The sequence below is a fragment of the Corapipo altera genome, unplaced genomic scaffold (assembly GCF_003945725.1).
Source record: "Corapipo altera isolate COAL_440 unplaced genomic scaffold, ASM394572v1 53, whole genome shotgun sequence".
In the NCBI taxonomy this organism is placed as follows: domain Eukaryota; kingdom Metazoa; phylum Chordata; class Aves; order Passeriformes; family Pipridae; genus Corapipo; species Corapipo altera.
The window spans coordinates 8,817,612-8,836,582 of record NW_020884900.1 but is presented as its reverse complement, the minus strand read 5'-3'; the positions used below and the strand labels follow the sequence as shown (position 1 = coordinate 8,836,582).

At 38.6% G+C, this 18,971-nt stretch overlaps 1 protein-coding gene across 7 annotated transcripts; it reads left to right on the top strand.

The window, feature by feature from the left end:
• Positions 1–3,391: 3,391 nt before the first annotated feature.
• On the top strand, positions 3,392–18,696 carry SAMD8 (sterile alpha motif domain containing 8). 7 transcript variants are annotated; one of them, XM_027649476.1, is made up of 6 exons: positions 3,392–3,483; positions 10,928–11,535; positions 13,318–13,413; positions 14,058–14,175; positions 14,962–15,112; positions 16,062–18,696. In XM_027649476.1, the coding sequence occupies exons 2-6, from the start codon at positions 10,961–10,963 to the stop codon at positions 16,364–16,366; spliced, it is 1,245 nt and encodes a 414-aa protein (XP_027505277.1). In that variant the 5' UTR covers positions 3,392–3,483; positions 10,928–10,960; the 3' UTR covers positions 16,367–18,696. The 7 variants fall into 7 exon arrangements, with proteins under 7 accessions (XP_027505277.1, XP_027505281.1, XP_027505279.1 ...); XM_027649480.1 differs by having other exon boundaries at positions 3,401–3,483; positions 10,931–11,535; XM_027649478.1 differs by lacking the exon at positions 3,392–3,483 and adding an exon at positions 3,729–3,851 and having other exon boundaries at positions 10,931–11,535.
• Positions 18,697–18,971: the final 275 nt, after the last annotated feature.

The following is an 18,971-nucleotide window of genomic DNA, read 5'->3' as shown; positions in this document are numbered from 1 at the left end:
AGAGATTACAAAGAAATTATAGGGCAGGACCTGATCTGTGCAAAAATGATATTACCAAATCAACACATCCTCCAACCCAGAAAAAAAAAAAAAGAGCATGATTTAGATCAATTAGCACTTCTAGTGAAAGACATTCCCCTTGCCATATTGTATTCTTTGCTGGCTGAGATTTTTCATAAGCAATTCTTTCTCTGTTCAGCTGAGGCCTTTTTTTTTGTGTAGGGTCTTAAAATTTGAGACAGATTATTTCAAATTATTAAATGCTAACAGTATTCTTTAATGACAGTTAAAAAAACCCCCCAAACATTACATTAACACATCTCATTTTCCTTTGCTATATAATATATTGTAACGTGAGCTAGTTGGGAATTTTCAATATAAATTTCTTTTCTTTTATTGTATTAAGTGTCAGCCTGAACATTAAATCAATCTAACTATTGAACTGAATAAATTGTTTTCAATCTAAAAATGCATCAGTGTTATTACACATTTTAAAGACTTTTTTTCCTTGGCAATCCATAGTTGTTTTAAAAAGATCTGTAGCATAGAGTTTGTCATAAATTCTTAAACTGACATGTCAGCATTGGCACTGCCTGTCAAACTTACATCAATGCCTTCATGTCACATGGCATGAAGTGACATAACTCAAAGTGAAGGAATGAGGTTTATTGGAAATTTCTGTTAAATAAAGCACAAACTATTTAGATAATTCACCCTTTTAAAGAACATCAATTGTTAGCAAAGAGAAGTAGTTTTCAGCTTTGAAGTGCAGCAGCTAAGTAGCTATTACACATCTACTTTCATCTAAGAGATACAAGTTTTAAATTATGCTATTTATTACTTTTCTGTGCAAGCTAATTTGGTAATTTTCAAAATATTTGTTAGGTGATGAAAGTAGACAGAACATAAAAATGCCATTAGCAATAACTTCGGATAGAAACTGACCATCAAACCTTTTTCCAGTGCTGAGGTTCACAGAATCACAGATTCATTAGGGTTGGAAAGGACCTCTGGAGATCATCCAATCCAACCCCCCTGCCAAGGCAGGGTCACTCAGAGCAGGTTACACAGGAACACGTCCAGGTGGGTTTTGAATGTCTCCAGAGAGATAAGACTCCAACACCTCTCTGGGCAGCTTGTTCCAGTGCTCTGCCACACTCAATGTAAAGAAGTTCTTCCTCATCTTGAGGTGGAACTTCTTGTGTTTTAGTTCACGACCATTACTTTTCCTGGCAAATCACTGCTGCAAACCAGCCCAGCACCCTCTGTAGCCAGACATAGGGTGCTCTCCAGTGTATATATGTCTGCCTGTCTTACTCACTTTTACTCTGGATGCAACTTTTGGCCAGGGGTTCACTGCATGGAAATCAATTGCTGGAATAACATACCTTAGAGTCTGTAAACTTCAGATAGTCCTGTATTCATATGCCTGTCTAAATATAGCTCATTTTCCAACCTTGACTTCTGAAGTCTATAGGCTGAATTTGGGAAGTAATTTTTAGTTGGATTGCTGGTCTTGCTACAGACTGTGCAGAGAAACAGGGTAAAGAAAATTTTGCTTTAATTTTTGTTTCCTTCCTGGAATCTGGTGAGCTGGTAGAGTCTTGTGCATGTTTAGATGAAGAAAAACCAAACCACATCACAAAGCCATAGCACTCTGAACAAAGCAGCAGTTTCCTGGCACCTCCCATGAGAAAGCTAAGAATGAGAACCTGAAATGTGAGTTAGCTTCAGGACTGTGCTTCAGACACTGTCATGGTGACCTATTCCATGATGAGACAGCCCTGTAGCCTGCTACAGTTATTTTTGCAGCAATTTTTAATTTCAGTTTGTGCTTATTTTTACATTTTTAGCTTATATGAGTTGTTCAGATACAAGCAAATGCAGCAATGTATTGTAAATTTTACCAACTCAGGACCTGGAAGTGTGCAAAAAGTTGTGATTGACTGGCAGTTGGTAAAGAAAATTTCACATCAAAAAGAAAGAAGGGGAACATTGTGAGGACTGAAATCACACTTGATTCCTACATTGTTTGCAGAGGCTGCTAAACTGGCAAAGAAAGTGGAACATTCCCTCCAACTTAAGCAAGTTATTCTGGGAAACCACATCATTTAAAAAAATAAAAGTGGGACAGAACAGACTGCTTAGAGATAAGCACCTCAGAACCAATATCAGGGCATGTGGAAAAAAGCAGCTCTCACAGCTTGTTTCTGATCTGAATTTCCAGTATATAGCCAATTACAACTGAGATTGTACAACAGTGGGTATTTGCATTAGATTGCTTGATGACGACAACTTGATGCAGTTTTGAAGCACTTTGAAATGCAAAATTTCCTTGTTTCACTACAGCAGCATATAAGCATTGTGAAAGATCTTTTTTTTTTCATTTAGAATGAAGATCACAAGGCCACATTCTCTGAAAAGGCTAATGTCATTAACTTAATGGAGCTACACTGGCACCTGCTTTTGACTTCTACTGAAGCTACAACTTACTTAGACTTGTCTTGGACCTCATACTTATGACATCATCAACAAAGCAAATTTCAGTGTTCTGCAAACTGCAGCAAAGAGCTGGCTTCTACCTCAGTCAGTTGATACACAAAATAAATTTATTTCTGGACCAATTTGTTTCTAATTTGTCTGTCTCCTTCTATCCTCTCCATTTGTACTACTTATAGATTATGGAACTCCCGAAATTACAGTGCCTTGCTGGCGCTCAAAGTCATCTGTGCTGTTCACATCTGTGCTGCAGATCACTGTGGATAAATGACTGAGTCCTGTCAGTCAGCTGCAGTATTGATTTTTTTTTTCCTACGGGCATCAGAAAAGAATAATGCTGCAACTGAAATGTTTTGCAATGATTGATATGAGGATTGATATGAGGATTGACAGGGCGAGGCTCCTGTAAATTTTCTCTGCTATTTTGTCCTGACACATGCCTTTAGATTAAGGATGGGGATATTTTTCATTACTGCACTGGTGGCTTTTTAAATTATGTCAGGATAACTCTCAAAAAAAAAAAAAAATCCTGTTCAGTGTCTTTCTCACATCCAGGCTGTACTAAGTTCCCAGTGATGGAGAGAAAGATCATACGGGAAAAACATATGCTATGGTATCTTCCAGGAGAACAACTCCCTTAGCCTGGTCTAAGCATGCGCAAGACACCCTTGCGTCTCCCTTCAGCTGGTCTCTGTGGGGATTACAGATTACTTATTTTTTTGTTTTACGAGGTCTAAACAACTCGCTGCCGACCACGCACAGAGTCCCATCGTCCCGCACAGCTCCGGGCCCCTCCCAGCGAGGCCGCGGCGGGGCCCGTCCCGCCCCTTCCGCCGCCGCCGCCCGGCGCCGCCGCCGCCGCTTCCGGGCGGTGATGGGGGGTGGCGGTGGCCGCCGCCGCCGCCGCCGGGGACAGCGAGGGCGAGGGCGCGGAGGAGCCGCCGCGGCGGGTGCGGGAGCTGCGGCACCGCCACTCAGCGGCAGGTGAGGCGGGGGAGCGCCGGGGCCGCCCTGCGGGTGGGAGCCCGCCGGGGCCGCGGGCGCTGCCCCCGCTGCGGCGTGTGCGCGCCCCGGGCTGCGGGAGGGAAGGGCTGCACCGCTGCAGGGGCGGTGCTGGAGGAGAACAGCTTCGCCTACCGCGGGAGGGGCACCAGCCTCCCGTGCTGTGTGCCCGCACTGAAATCCGCTCGGCCGTGATTGCAGGCCGGTCCCGGGCGCATCGCCGGGGTCTGACCGCCCGCCGGGCGCTCCGGGCCGGCCCGTGAGGGACCAGCCTGCGGGTGGAGGGATGTCCTGCGGTGCTCGGGATGAAGTGTTCAGTGCCCGGTCGCCTCGGTTTCCGTCTGAACTCTGTAAGCCGTAGTAGGAGACGGAGTGTGAGGGTGATGAGGGCAGGGGCGGGACCGGCGGGGATGCCGAGCGTCGCCGGGGCACGGCTCGGGGAGGCCGGGCCGTGCGGTCGCTGTGCGGCTCGTTCGGGGGTCTGGGGAACCCTGTGGGGTCTGATTCCAGTGTCAGCCTGCGCAGCAAACAGATCGTTCCTGGAAATGATGCTCCATGTCAGTCGTACAGTCAGATAACCAAACAGTTGGACCGGGTTCGAAACAGATACTCAGCGGTCTTACCTTTTTTTTTTTTTTTTCTGTAAAATTGGTGGGGTTTCTGAGGCCGAAGTGTTTAGTTCTGCGTAAAAATGCTTTTGAGCGTGAAGGATTAGAATATTAAAAAGGAAGCATGGAAAAGTGCTGTTACTGGTTTTCATGTGTGCTGTTCAAGTTTCAGAATTAAATGGAGGGTTCTGCCTTTGAGGGACAGGTTTTCTGAGAGTTTAAGGCTTGAGCGTTCTCAGAAAGTTGAAACTGCAGGAAATGTTACCCACTCAGTCTCTTAAATCTATGTTGCTGATGTATTTGGTGGCCTCAGACCAGTCACTTGGTCATTGCTGATTGCCATTTAAAAAAACCCAACCAAATCCCAAATCTTCATTCGCAAAGCCTAGCCATGATGATTTAAAAAAACCCAAGAACTTCAAAAGGGTAGATTTTTTTCGGCTCTGTAAGTTAATGGAAGAAGCGGCAAATGACAAGCAGTTTTAATGTTCACATATTTATTGGTTTGTAAGAAGTTGAAGTCTCATGGCTTTGTATTGGAGGCTTCAGTTTGCAAAATTAATTTTATAAAAATGCAACATGCATTCTGTGTTGTAAGATGACTTGATGGAAGATTCCACTTGGCTGAGTCTGCTCTGTGTCCACAGAGGTCCCTTGTTGCAGCTGGACATGAAGCCTGTGCCACCTCCACAGAGCAGCTGATCATGCTGTGCTCTGGAGTGGCAAGAGCTGACAACAGTTTCTGGCATTTAAGTGCCCCTCGTGTTTGATAGGGGGTGCCTCTTGCTGGATATCAGAGGTAACGAAATTCCTGTGGTCTTGTTCTTCCTTTTACTTTCTGTGATACAGAAAAAAGGTAGAATTAACCTGCAGGATTAGCACAAAGTGATTTTTATACTAAGTGGAAGGAATTTCTTTGCGAAGTTTTGTAAATTTTTGTTGTGTTAGTGCTGCTTAGATGTGAAGGAAATGTTTTGTAGATTAGTTAAGTGCAAGAATTTTAAATTATCTTGTTTGATGTTCTGTGAGATCTTTTTACTGGCTGATTGGGGTGTTATTTTGGTAGAATACAATTAAAACCACAGCTTGGCCTAGGATTTGCAATCTTTCTGGTTCTGTGCTATCTCTTTTCTTTATACAGAGCTCAGTTTTGCAGCCTGCTATGCTGGTTGAGATCCAGTAACCATATTACATTATATATATTTGATAATTGCATACCTTTTAAAAACTTTTTATTTCTTATTTAGTTTAATGCATCTAAAATGAGGAAGGCTACTAGATTTTCACTAGAGTAGAAAGATGAGGTGGTAAATGATTGTGGAGAGTAAGATCAAACAGCTTCAGATATTGTTCTGGTATTCATTTGGATGGAGAGATTGTTTATGTCTCTCCCTATTTCAATTCTGAGATGAGGGCGTGGGATGAAAAGGGGGAAGACAAACCTGAGGTGTGTTACTACTAAGTTGTGTAGGGATAAAGAGCAGCCAACATTCTGTTACAAGATGGATATTCTATTCCTTGAAGCTGGAGCCAAAGTACTTGACACCTGATATTTAGCATGTGAAATGTTCAAGAGCTTGTACAAATATTAATGAAATACTGTGAATTACATCCTATGATAAGTGGTGGAGTACTCGATCAGTTGTTTAAAAATCACTTGTGTGTGCCTTGAATTATGTCAGTAGGATAAAAAAATGTTTTGTTAGGTGGTTAGTAGATTAGGAGTTGAGCTGCTCTTAGTGTTCACTTGAGTGTAATACAACCTGTTTGGCTCAATGAGGTGTAAAAATAAGGGAGCAGTATGCATGCTGTTCAGTTTGCTGCAATATGTAACTACACTTAGTGGTTCTTAAGACAAATATGTTTGCCTTTCAGGACTTTCTGTAGTAGTAGCTGCTATCAGTCTTGCATGGAGGTGTCCCAACAGAAAGACTGCTAACCATCTAGAGCTAATATTTGATCCACATGCTACACTTCCATAAATATTTCTCGAAAAGCTAATCTTCCTTGATGGCTTGAAACTCAAGACTAAACTAGTGTTACTTTAAGAGATTTCTTATCTTGCATTCAGTTTCAGTTAGTGACTTTGAGTACAGTTAAGCTACTGCTGATAATCTCATGTATGATAGCAAAGGCCTTAGTGCTATGCATGAAGGCAAGTTTAACAGGAATATTTCTGTATTTGAAATCGTTGAATTCTTACTTCATGAGACTACACAATTTTTTGGTCTCATGGTGGTTATTGTGCTGTGTTTGATCGATTTTATATATAGTATGGTAAGCATTGTACTTAAAAACTCCTGAAAAATCATGTATTGTTTTTGCAAGTGTTGTTTTTATCCTTTTGTTTTTAAGATACCGTACTATATCCGGTGGCATTTAGAAGGTAGTGATTAAGTCACTGTGTGCTATATGGCAGTGAAATCTTCAGTGCTATTTGCTTTAAATAAGCACTGAAGAATTCAGAGTTTCCAGGAAGAGCAGGTGACAGGCTTCTGATGTAAGTCAGCAGAGTATCCAAGACTTTTGCTGCATAACAAGGCAGTGCTGTGTGTTCTTTTTGCAGCGGAGCATTACTAAGTTGGTATGTGACAGTAGCCTTACTATTGTGGGCTGGCTCAGCACATGTTTTTGTGTATAGCTTTTTTGTGCTGGGGAACAAGGCCTCAAACACGGATCTTGCCCACATTGTGAAGCAGCAGCTTTGGCACGGAATAACTTTTCCCCTGAGGTGAGAGATGTGCTCCTGGGCCAGCAGATGCAGCAAAGGAGGGGCTGAGTTGGAATTGCCTATGTTCAAACTTCAGCTTGAAACCTTCCACTAAGAGATGTAGGTTAAATCACTTGAAATCTGATATTCTTCAGCATCTTTCCTAAAATTCCTCTCAAGGATGGTGGGAATTGAACCTAAGGGAAAAAAAATCAAGAGGCATGTCAAGAAGGCTCTTCCAGGTACATGAGGGCAGGTGGTGAAACAGTAAATGGTGCTGGTAGGGTTTTGCATTGTGTCTGGAATAAACAAAACGAGTCAGCATTCTGCTAACTGCTGTGGACATAACTAGGATCATGTTTAACCCCTCAGCTACGATTCTGGTGTAATCAGGTTTTGTTTCTGTAACAAGTTTGCAGCCTAATGTTAGTATGATATTAATGCTACTTTTCCTTGGCTAGAGTAGTGATAAGCAGATTCAACTTTCCACATTTTTACCTCAATATATTGTCTCAAAGTCTGTAAGCTAGGAAAGTTAGGGACTTACTGGTGGATTGGCAGTAATTCAATAAAGGGAAACATGACAGAATGAATCATGGATAATCATTTTGAGAGAGGTTAATTTTCCATATTTAAATATGCACCTATACTTTGTATACTCAGCCTCTCAGAGGCATCTAATTTCTTAAAATGCCCTAACCAAATTGTAGGAATGTTCATAGCTCATAAAGTAACATTTTTCTTTTAAAAAAGTAAATCTTTATACACATGCAGTTCATATTCAGCTGTGTTCATGCTGTTAATTGAAAGGTTGGGGAAGGAAAATGGGACACATGATACATACTGTTGATGAGCTTGCTAAGCATAAGTCACAGTACCAGGAAAGTAATCAAGTAGCAGGATACAGACATTGCTGCAATGTCAGGTGAAAAGTATATTTTGCCCTCTGACACTTAAGTCTGTGCTTGCTTTGTGTTACTCATGCGTGTTATTCATCAATAAATAATGTTATCCTATATTTGGCTTCAGCAGTAATAGCAGTAATGTGGAAGGCAAGGTAGTTACCAGTGCTGTTTTCTTTCAGAAGACAGGTACAGTTATCCAGCTGACTTAGTCCCTTAGTCTGGTGTAACAGCCTGGTGGTGTTGTAAATGTTATGTAGCATTCTTCAGCTTCAAAAATGAACAGGAGCAATTGGACACAGGGATACTTATTGTATTCCAGGTGCTAAGATTAAAGTGTAAAAAGCACTTCCCCTGATAAAGTATGGAAGGGGCACTAATTGAGTAGTCTGAAGAGGAAGGAGTTTCAGTGTTCAACCAAATGGCCTTGTCATCAAAACTGAACTTTACTGTTGCTGTTGACATGAAATTAGCTACAAGCTGTGTGTTTAAATTTGTATTTTTTGTTGATTTCTTTATCTATTCCAGTTGGTTAAAGGTCTTGTCATTGACAGGGTTTAAAAAAAGGAGCTGGTCCTATCAGCTGCATCTTGAGGTTAACGTAGAATTTCTCTCACGTCCAGCCCATAGTGACCTTTGATGAGTATGCTCACTGTGCATTTGGAAGGATTTTATTCTGGCAGTGCCAGGTGAAGAAAGACAAGGCTGCTGTTAGGCTACTTGGCTTGTGACAAATGAACAGAATTCTCTTAGGTTAGGGCGAGTTTCTTCCTTTTGTCCTCAGAAGTTGCTTTTGTTAGAAGACAAATCAGTAAGTTGACTGTATTTGTAGTGAGTCTACGTTTACTGCTTTTAGAAAACTTATGATGATTACTGTGTTATAAAAAACACTGTGATTAACAACTTTTTTTAAGTATTTCACCTGTGTTTCTGAGTAAGGAAAGTTGGAGGTTCAGATAAGCAACTCAAGTTTGTTTGTTTTTACTGGATGTTTTGGATTTAGTATAAGAATAATGTTGATAACACACTGATGTTCTAGTTGTTGTGAAGTGGTGCTGACCCTAAATCAAGGAATTTTTGGTTTCCCCTGCTCTGCCAGGTAAGCAGTTGTAGTGTGCATCACTTGTCTTTCTTGGATGTTATTTGTCTCTCTGTTATTTTCATCTTTCGTTATATTTTACTTGATTATTAAACTGTTTGTGGGCAAATGGCTGCATGGCACTTAGTTGCCACCACAGGTTAAACAGAAACCCTGAAGTAAGATAAAAATATGTAATACACAAAAGGTCAATTAACAGATTATTTATTGCAAATTAAATGTAATAATTTTTTTTGTTACTAGCTGTGTGAGCAAAGTAAGTGTTACACTTGTTTTGAGCCAGACTTTCAAAAATAATAAGATAACATAAAAATGAGAACATACCCTTTTATATGGAGAAGGATGCGTATGGTATATCCAGATATTCTGGTAGTTTTTTTATGGATTTTTGGCAACTATTTAAATCAAAGTATTAAAGCTTATATACATATTGACTGTATATGGAGTTTTGAGAAATTAAAGCTATGAATCAAGTACATGTTGTTAATATACAATCAACTCCTGAGAGAAAATCCTGAGAAGTATCACACCCTTGATTATTTTAGAAGGGCAAGTTTGATTTGTGTGCTCGTTTTTCTTCTAAAATATTACTTTTGCACTGCTGGGAAATTCCATTAGACAAATTGAATCTTCTCTGATGCAGTATAAAATAGTTCATGGTTCTGTTAGATGAAAGCCAGAAGAAAAAGTTGCATCCAATAATTAAGAGCAAAATAGGTACTATACCTCCTTAAAAAGAGAAGTGAAAAGGAAAGAGCTTCTGTTTTTGAGAGAGCTGTGCCTCTGAAAAAGATATAGAACTGTGCTGAATATTCATTATGGGTTTGAGTACCAGTTTACTATATACAGAAGCTAAATAATAGATTAAATACACTGTTTCTTTGCTTTCATTCCAAAAGCCTTGAATGATGCATGTGACACTAGTGTATTGTACTCTCTTGTATTTTCTGAGATTTGGTTGGCATGATTGAAGCATTCTAGTTAATTAGGCTGTTTTTTCGAGTACAAAAGAGCTGTGAAATTGTAGCTGTTTCTTAGATGGTAGCTGTGCATGAGCCACCAAATATAAATTATGCACAAATCCATTCTGTACTGCTGTGGGTCTTAAATATTGCATAAACTTTTCAGTACTTTTACTTCACTGGTAGCCTTTCAAAGTTTTGTAATGTATTCCATGTAATGTCCTGTAGTTAACTTTTTTTCTGGTTGTTTTTCTGGCGACTCATCACCATCATGTGACTAAAATGTTGCTGAGCTGTCTCTCCTTCCTTCAAGCATTATTCTATAGTCAGGAACACAATTACTGAGAAATCTGTATAAAGAGAATACATCTCTTCGGTTTTGGTGTGTTACTATGTTATCTACTAGCACATCACTTTTAAAGATGCTTTAAAATCAAAGCAAATGCGTAATTTCTAGTAATGTTATTTTTGAAAGCTGAATATTTTAAAGGATTCACAATACAGTAAACGTCTAAATTACTGAGATCAAACAAATATAGAAATATGATGATTGTACCATCAACATACAACTAAGATACTTCAGGTCAATATTATTGTAGATATCTAGGTTTACTTGGAAGCGAGTGAAGGGAAAATGTCGTGCCACCAAAGCGTCAGTATATATTTTAAAACAGTGGAATATATTGGACCAGTAATGTGTTATTTCAGCTATAATTCAATTTTGCATGGTTGCTGGCTCTACTTTCTTGCATAGTTGATGAACTGCAAACAGTGGAAAAGACTAATGATTGAGCTGGTATTCAAATAGAGTAGTATCTGGTTTTCATTGCCTATTGTAATTTATAGTTTTGTTTAAATAAATCTGAGATGGTTAAAGTGTACTAGATATGTATAGGAAATATTCTGCTTCTTCTAATCTTTAAATTTCTACTTGGGAGCAAAGGAGATAATCCTAATTTAGTTTTGCTTGAATAAAAAAAAATTTCAAAGCATTTTTGTATTACCTAAGAAATTGTGTCTGGTTTTTAGCTATCTCTTATAGAAAAAGTCTTGGGCTAATTAAGCATCTAAAATTGCACAAAAGACACTGGCATTTCCATAATCTTTGATAAACATTCTGGTCTTGTCTCCTTCTTGGGTATCAGCAGGTCAGTTTGATTGGTGGATAAAGAAGGACCATGGCAGCCAATAACCAGCTTTGCATTCGACGTTGGACTACCAAGAATGTGGCCAAGTGGCTGAAGGAAGAAGGTTTCTGTGAATATGTGGATGTTCTGTGCAATAGACATAGGCTAGATGGAATCACACTGCTGACACTTACTGAGTATGATTTACGATCCCCTCCACTGGAAATCAAGGTCCTGGGGGATATCAAGAGACTAATGCTGTCCATCCGCAAACTGCAGAAGCAACATCTTGACGTCCTGGAGGAGCTGGGTTACAACAGTGACAGTCACATCGGCACAGTGTGCCCAGCTGGTTCACTGCAGGGTACAGATTGGTTTTGTAATGGTGAAGTACCTCGGGACTATGATGGACTAATGACTGACCTGAATGGTGATCAGTACCAGTATGCAAACGGAAAGAACAAACATGCCACACGGAGACTGGACCCCGAGTACTGGAAGACAGTTTTAAGTTGTGTGTATGTTTTCATAGTGTTTGGCTTTACATCATTCGTTATGGTTATAGTGCATGAGCGAGTACCTGACATGCAAACATATCCACCTCTACCAGACATATTTCTAGACAGGTAAGAAATTTTCTCTTAAAACAAAATAGTAACTTCATGGTTAAAATATAGGCTGTCTTTTCTTTGTTTTCGAAGTTTCATTTGCTCTAGAAGACACCTCTGCAAAATACTAATTAGAGTGTAGTAAATCATTCTGGTAAGATTGAAATGCCCCTCAGTTGGATGCAGAGATTTAGTCTTAGGAGAAAATAAATTGAGCTGTTATTCTACTGAGTTTCTATTTAGTTTAAATCTTTAGCTCATCACAACACAGGAATTAATTCATCCATCCTCACTTTCTAGTAAAAAGGATGGTGGTCAGCTGGCAACCATACGCATTTTCTGAAATGCAGTTGCTGCTATGAAGCTTAACATGTAGAAAATGTAGAAATATAGAAAATATAGAAATATAGAAAATATAGAAAAACTGTTGATGAAGGAATATTTTGTTCTGCCAATGAGCAAGGAATTGAAAGGGAATGACGTTGATACTGCATTTTTGCTGTCTCTCCACTGTCAGCTTGTTGAACATGGTCTAGGGAAACTCTGAAGCAGAATGAATAAACCAGCATCTGTTTTAACCATAGGGTATCTGTGTACTAAACCACTGTTGTGACTTATGCAGTGCCTGCTCGGTTTTTTAAACAAAAAATATTGTACTTCAGGCAAAAAGACACACAATAGCAAAGGTCAAATTCGAGTCATTGCCTACAGATGATTGAATTAAAGGATAAATGCTCCCTTTGAGGAAGTGCACTTGCACCATGGAGAACTTAACTGCCTAGAGAGTTTTAAAAGGCAAGCTAAACTGTTTAAAAGTTCAGTCTCTTTGATCTACTTATTCCTGCCAGTAATTTCCATTTTCATTAATGACTTTCAAGAAGTCAGTAGGAGTCTAATCTTTTGACTACGTGTGCAGAATCCCCCCTAAATTTATATATAACTCAGCAAGGATGTACCACATCCAGCAGAGTCAAAGAGAGGAGAGAGAACAGGAGCTATTTTGTTCCCAGGGTGCTACCATGGTATTCAGTGGGCAGGAGGATGGGGAGGTCAGAAAGCAGCAGCTCACAAAATAATGTGAGAGGATTACTACAGAGCTCAGATTTGAGCAGCACTTTGCTACTCTTTTGTATCAGGGGGAGCACAAAACTATGAGCAGCAGCCTCTCTTGAAATCTGTTGATCTGTATTTTGGTGATTACGGAGTAGAAATTTTTACTAGTGCCATGTGTGTACAGAAAAGACTTGAAAACTGTTTTCAAAATTTCACTGATAATCACTACATGCAGACCTTCTAGCTTTCCTTGTCAAAAGATTTATTTGCCCTGACACTTTTCTGTGCACTTTTGCTTCATTACAAGTATTTAGGATTTTAGGCTTTGCAGCATTTCATGAATTGTGTTGACATGGCATTCTTACGAGCATAAGCAGCATAATTGACATGATTGCAAGTTTGTGTCAGAATGAAAAAGGTTGTTGGGAAACAATGGAACACATCCTGTCAGTAAATCATATATGTAAATTTAGAGAGCATACTAGTGAGATTTTCTCTGACTTTGTGAATTCTGTGTAAATGTCTGCGGGAAATACGTTACTAGAAAGGAGACAATGTAATTAAAAATATTTCAAATTCTATTTCATTCAGTCTAACAAAAGAAATTTTGGCTGTAATTTATACTATTGTCAGATGAATGCAAATTAGTTTTGAGGATAGAACTTTATATGCCCTTATTTTCAATACTGAGACTAGGAAAAAAATTAAGCCTTTGTATAAACTTTCTTCCTTTGTCCATTTTTTTAGCGTCCCTAGGATACCATGGGCTTTTGCTATGACTGAAGTATGTGGAGTAATTCTTTGTTACATTTGGCTGTTGGTTCTTCTGCTTCACAAACACAGGTAGAGTATATAAAATCCAAATTAACTGGTACTTTGATTCAGAGGGAGAACTGTAACAAGAATTTACAATGATTGTTTAAGAGTATCCATTCAGTAAAAATCTTGTCAGCTCCTAGTATGTCCCTATTAAAATGGATTAGGGAGGATTGAATCAAGAATGATGACTTGTGAATCTTTCAAAGGAGTAATCTGAATTTGCTTTTCTACCATATCTATAAGTAATTTCCTTTAGAAGATATATATTTTTTTCAGAGAGTTGTCAATCTATACTCTCCTACTGTAACAGTTTTGTTTATAAGAAAATCCTACAAGAATGAATTTCCACAGTTTGCTTTCACTGAGAGTAGAAAACGCTTTTGTGTGTATGCATATTTTAAGTTAAATTTTTACTGGTTTATTGATTTTTGTCAATTTGCCAACAAAAGGTATGAGTGCCAAAGCTTTTGGTACTTTTTGATGAGAGTAAGCTTGCTACAGTGACTCACTGTCATGTGTAACCATATCTTGATAGTACTACATAATTTAAAAAAAAATGTTGTAAAGCTTGCAGCAGTGATGAAGGGACATCATGGGATTAAGTTGGGGTGAGGTGAAATGTTTTTATCATAACTTTCCTGGTTCCAGTTCTTGTGTACTTTTCCCAGATCCATACTCCTGCGCAGGCTGTGCAGCCTCATGGGGACAGTGTTCTTACTACGTTGCATTACAATGTTTGTTACCTCACTCTCGGTGCCAGGCCAGCATTTGCAGTGTACTGGAAAGGTAAAAACTTAATCATATCTAACTTTTTTTTTTTAAAAAGGAAACACAATTTAAAGCATTTTAAGATTGTTGTGACTATAGTGTTAGATGTGTGTTTTTTAAGAACAACATGTTTCTCTCCTGTTTCCTTCCAAGCCCCTGCATTAATTACCATACACAGGCAAGCATCCTTAGGGGTCTTAGAAGCACTTGCCACTTTGGAGAGGATATAGTTAGTTGGGGAAGTGTGTTCAGAATATTTCACAGTGTAAACCAGAGAGAACACACCAAAGTGTGCACTTAAGATACTGACTTCATGAAGAAAGGCTGAAAGGGGAGTAATCGCTTCTTTGTCTTGTTGAATGCATGGTTTTGAAAAAGACCCCAACAAACTGTTGTTATTTCACCCCTTCTCATAAGGGATATTCCATAGAACATGGGATTTTATGGTTTCATCCTAACTTTTAGTTAGGAGAGGTTTGAGCTGAACAAATTGAAAGCTTGACAGTAGGGAAGCTGAATACATTGAAAAAAAGTTGGCAGACTGTGGGTAAATCACTTGCAACAAAGTACTTGCTCTAAATTCCAGTATTCATCAGAGGTATGATGAATACAATTAGTAATTGTAGTTACTAATGTGACTCAGTGCCACAGCACATCCAAAGATGTGCTAACCTGCATTTTAATAAAAGACACAACATGATAAATGGTATTAAACATACGTAGTGCGATACAAGTAACTGTAAGGACATACTGTTTGGGCAGTGGGATTGGAACTCAGTAAAGGTTAATGTCACTGTTTTTTAGTTGTATGGCAATGTTTGGGCAAAACTCCAGCGGGCATTTGCAATATGGAGTGGCTTTGGAATGACTCTGACTGGAGTACACACCTGTGGAGACTATATGTTCAGTGGGCACACTGTCGTCCTGACCATGCTCAACTTCTTTGTCACAGAATGTAAGTACAGAGTGTCAATACTCAAATGTCCTTAAGTATTAAGAATACCTACTGCTTGCTGTCAACCAGGGATGTGAGAGTGTAAATATTTAAATGTCCTGAAGTATTAAAGAGTGTCTGTTCCTTGACTTCCTCAAAAATTTCAGAGTGTAACATTTAAGCAAACAAATACAAATTCAGATTCCTGTGCTCTTTCTCAGGTTTGTGACAGTGAACTTGCAGACAGGAAAGGAACACCACCACCTGGATTAATGAGGGGATGAACAGGGCACTTGAATTAATGTGTGAGCCAAGAAATGACAAAGGCTTTCTGGCTTGCTGCTGGGAGAGTACTGGGGAAGATACTTAAAGTTGTCTGTTGCCATACACTTCCCTGGGTATCTGCCACTGACCTCTGTCAGCCAAAATACCTGGCTAGGGGGCCATATGTTTGGTATCATCTGTAAAGCCCAAATACCAAGCCTCAGAATGTGTGAGAATATATGAAACAGTGGTGGTCTTCTGTAAATACCAAGTGTGACTTGATACATAATATAGCAAGAAAAGATAATTAGTTTGAGTTCACCTATGATGGACTGATTGCAACAACAGTAATGTATGTTTCGTTACATTTTCCCCCTTACAACATAGAAAATGACTGATTTTCATTAAAACAAGTTGTTTGAACAAAGGATTTTGCTTTGCAGTATCCTAAGCCATTTTAGGATGCTCTATTAATCCAGAAATGCATTTGTAAATGAAGTCATGAAGTAATAGACATATATAACTTGTGTGGTTGTTTTGGTTGGATTTACAGGACCTCTCTACAGTATTTCCAAATAAAGACAGTCATTTCTTGACATTTTTAGATGAAAAGTCTCTATGAAAATATCAGATGTCCAGGTCTGGATTTTGTAGTGACTCAGATTTTTGAGACATTCAAAGTTAATCATTTTCTGTTTTCTCCTAGATACGCCAAGGAGCTGGAACTTCTTGCACACCTTGTCCTGGGTCCTGAATCTCTTTGGAATCTTCTTCATTTTGGCTGCACATGAACATTATTCTATAGACGTATTCATTGCCTTTTACATCACTACAAGACTCTTTTTGTATTACCATACGTTGGCTAATACTAGAGCGTATCAACAGAGCAGGAGAGCAAGGATCTGGTTTCCAATGTTTTCTTTTTTTGAATGCAATGTTAATGGTACTGTTCCCAATGAGTATTGCTGGCCCTTTTCAAAACCTGCCATACTGAAAAGATTGATTGGCTGAAGACTACGTGGGTCAGTTCAGATTTTTATGAAGCATTATGACTAAGATCCTACAGGGCTAGCTGGGGGGGGCGGAAGACAAATAACATTTTTCACTCCATGATCTCCTCCTCCTTGCCTTGTTTCTTAGATTCTTAGCCATAAAATGGGGTTCCCATACTTCACAGGGATGTGCTTTGTTTTCTTTCTGTGAAAATAGAAAACAATGCAGGGATGGGTACAGGCTATCAATGAACCATGACTAAAAACCAGAATACTTTTACCTTAGTAAGGTTCTTTGTGAATGTTTGTGAAGTTTAACCTAAATATGTACTTGTGTTGGATATAATACACCCTTTACAGGTCCAAATAATCTCTGTTACCTGAATGGCAACCTTTAGATATACTGACTAAAAAATTAGAACTTTATGAAGTCTTTGACAAAGCAGTATAGTTTCTTGCTGAAAGGGTCTCTTAGCTGTTAAATAACAAGTCTTGAAGTGTAATTAACAGTATAAATGGTCTGCATACAGGTTGCCAAAAATGAAAGTCTGCCTTGTGGCTATGCAGTGATGATATTTTTTTTTATATAAGAATTTATTTAGTCTAGTCTATCGGTTGTCTATATGGTTGTTCTATCACTTGAAAGTTTTCTCTTTTGTGTTTAAATGAGTTAAAGTAAACAGAACAGCCACTGAAAGTAAAGATAACTTAGCTTTAGTGAGTTTAAAGCCACAAAGTAACTTTTGTGTGGTTTTGATTGCTTTATCTCCAAACCTGTGCATGCTTTTCAGGAACAGCTCTTTCACATTGGAAAAACAGAACAATTGTCTTTGTGTATCTTACTGTCCCATAAATGGATGGGAAAAATGCATGTAGTAACTCTTTCGGGAAAAGTAATAATAGTGAGTGTTGGATATAGTGCTCATATTGATGTATGTTTTAGCACTCTGGTGTCAACAATATGGTGAATATCTCTAGATATATATATATGCACAGTATATTTGTTTATATATATAAACACACAGTATATGTTTTTCTAACAAATATGAAAAGAGACTGGTTCTTAAATTAAGTTGCTAATTTACTATCCTGAAAGAGAAAAGTACCAAGGTTTGCTTGTTAAAGAAAACAAACCACAACCCACACCAAAACATCCTCCAAACCCTCAAACCAACACTCCGAGTCTGTAATGCATAAGCAAGGACACACAGCTGGTGATCTGTTACGCAGTGGATTGTAAGGGGACAACACTAATGTTGGCTGTTGAGCTGTAGGCTGTTGAAATCAGATTTATGCTAAATGAAAACTGATAGGTACAAGGTACAGATCATAAAAGTGGTATAGCCCTTTTAATTTGATTATTGCAATTTCAGAATAGGTGATATGTGCAAAAGGTGGTGTAAGTCAGCTTTAGTTCAGTTCCAGCTTGGTACAAGCTGACTTAATGAGTGCAGCGTACTTGTGTGTGCATGGAAATGAATCCACTTGGAATTTGCCAGACAGTTTTGTATTTGGAGGTTTGTAACCTACTGAGGGCTGCTCCTTGCTGTATTGTGTTCCTTTTATAAACCTCGACTGTACTAACTTGGCTATCTTACAGTCTTCATAGTATATTACTTTTGTAAATTACTTTAGCTCCTGTTCCACAGAGGAATTGTGCATCTTGAAGTACCTCTGCCAACTGTATTGAGCACATGTACATTGTACTATTCTGCAGACTTTTATATTTGTAACATTCCAATTTTCTACCAAAATTGCAGGTTTAATACTATATTGTTCAATCTGCCATAGCCTGGTGGCTCTTGCCATCCAAATTGGGGGAGTATGCTTACACTTAAGAAAAAAGGAGAAAATATTTTGAAATATTTAAATACTTGTCATTTGCTGTTCTTAACTTTCTGATTTCAGAAAGGCAATTTGAACATTCCTCTTGAGACTTTATAATGAAAGAGCTCTATTTGTTAATTTATTTGCCTTTGCAATGCACACACAGTTATGAATGCTATTTTTCTAAACTCTAGGAAACATCTGTTCTCAGAACGTGCAGGATTGTATCCTGAGTTATATGGAGAGGTATGCAATTAAATTTGCAAAGCTGTTGATTCCGAAAATAACCATCTGAGTGCTAATTGGCATAGCTGTATCTAAACTGAAAAATCATTTTGCAACTTAGACATGCACGAGAATTTTCAAGTACAGCCCAGTGTAGCAATGTTTACATAAAGTAAAGCTATCATTTCAATACTACTTTTTTAAAAAATGAAGTTCATATACTTTGAAACGTAAGGATTCTCTCTTTGTTCTAATTTAATTTTTCAAAGTCTGTTAAGTAAATTATGTTTTAAATCAGCATTGGTCTATCATTGTTTTTTAAAGGACGCTTGCTCTGTTGTGCTGTTTCCCTTGATCCTAAATATCTGAGTCCAAGATAAGTAGCATAAAGAGGTTGGTTTGTTAGTATTGGAGTGGGTTAAAATGTTGTCAGGATAATTGTTCTCTGCTGTTTTGGAAACTCATTGTCTGTCTATAAACACGCAAGAGGAAGGCTTGAAATAGACAGAAGACAGAAAAATCTGGTCTCGCATGCAAAAGAACACAGGTTATTCTGTGAAGTTGATAATGTC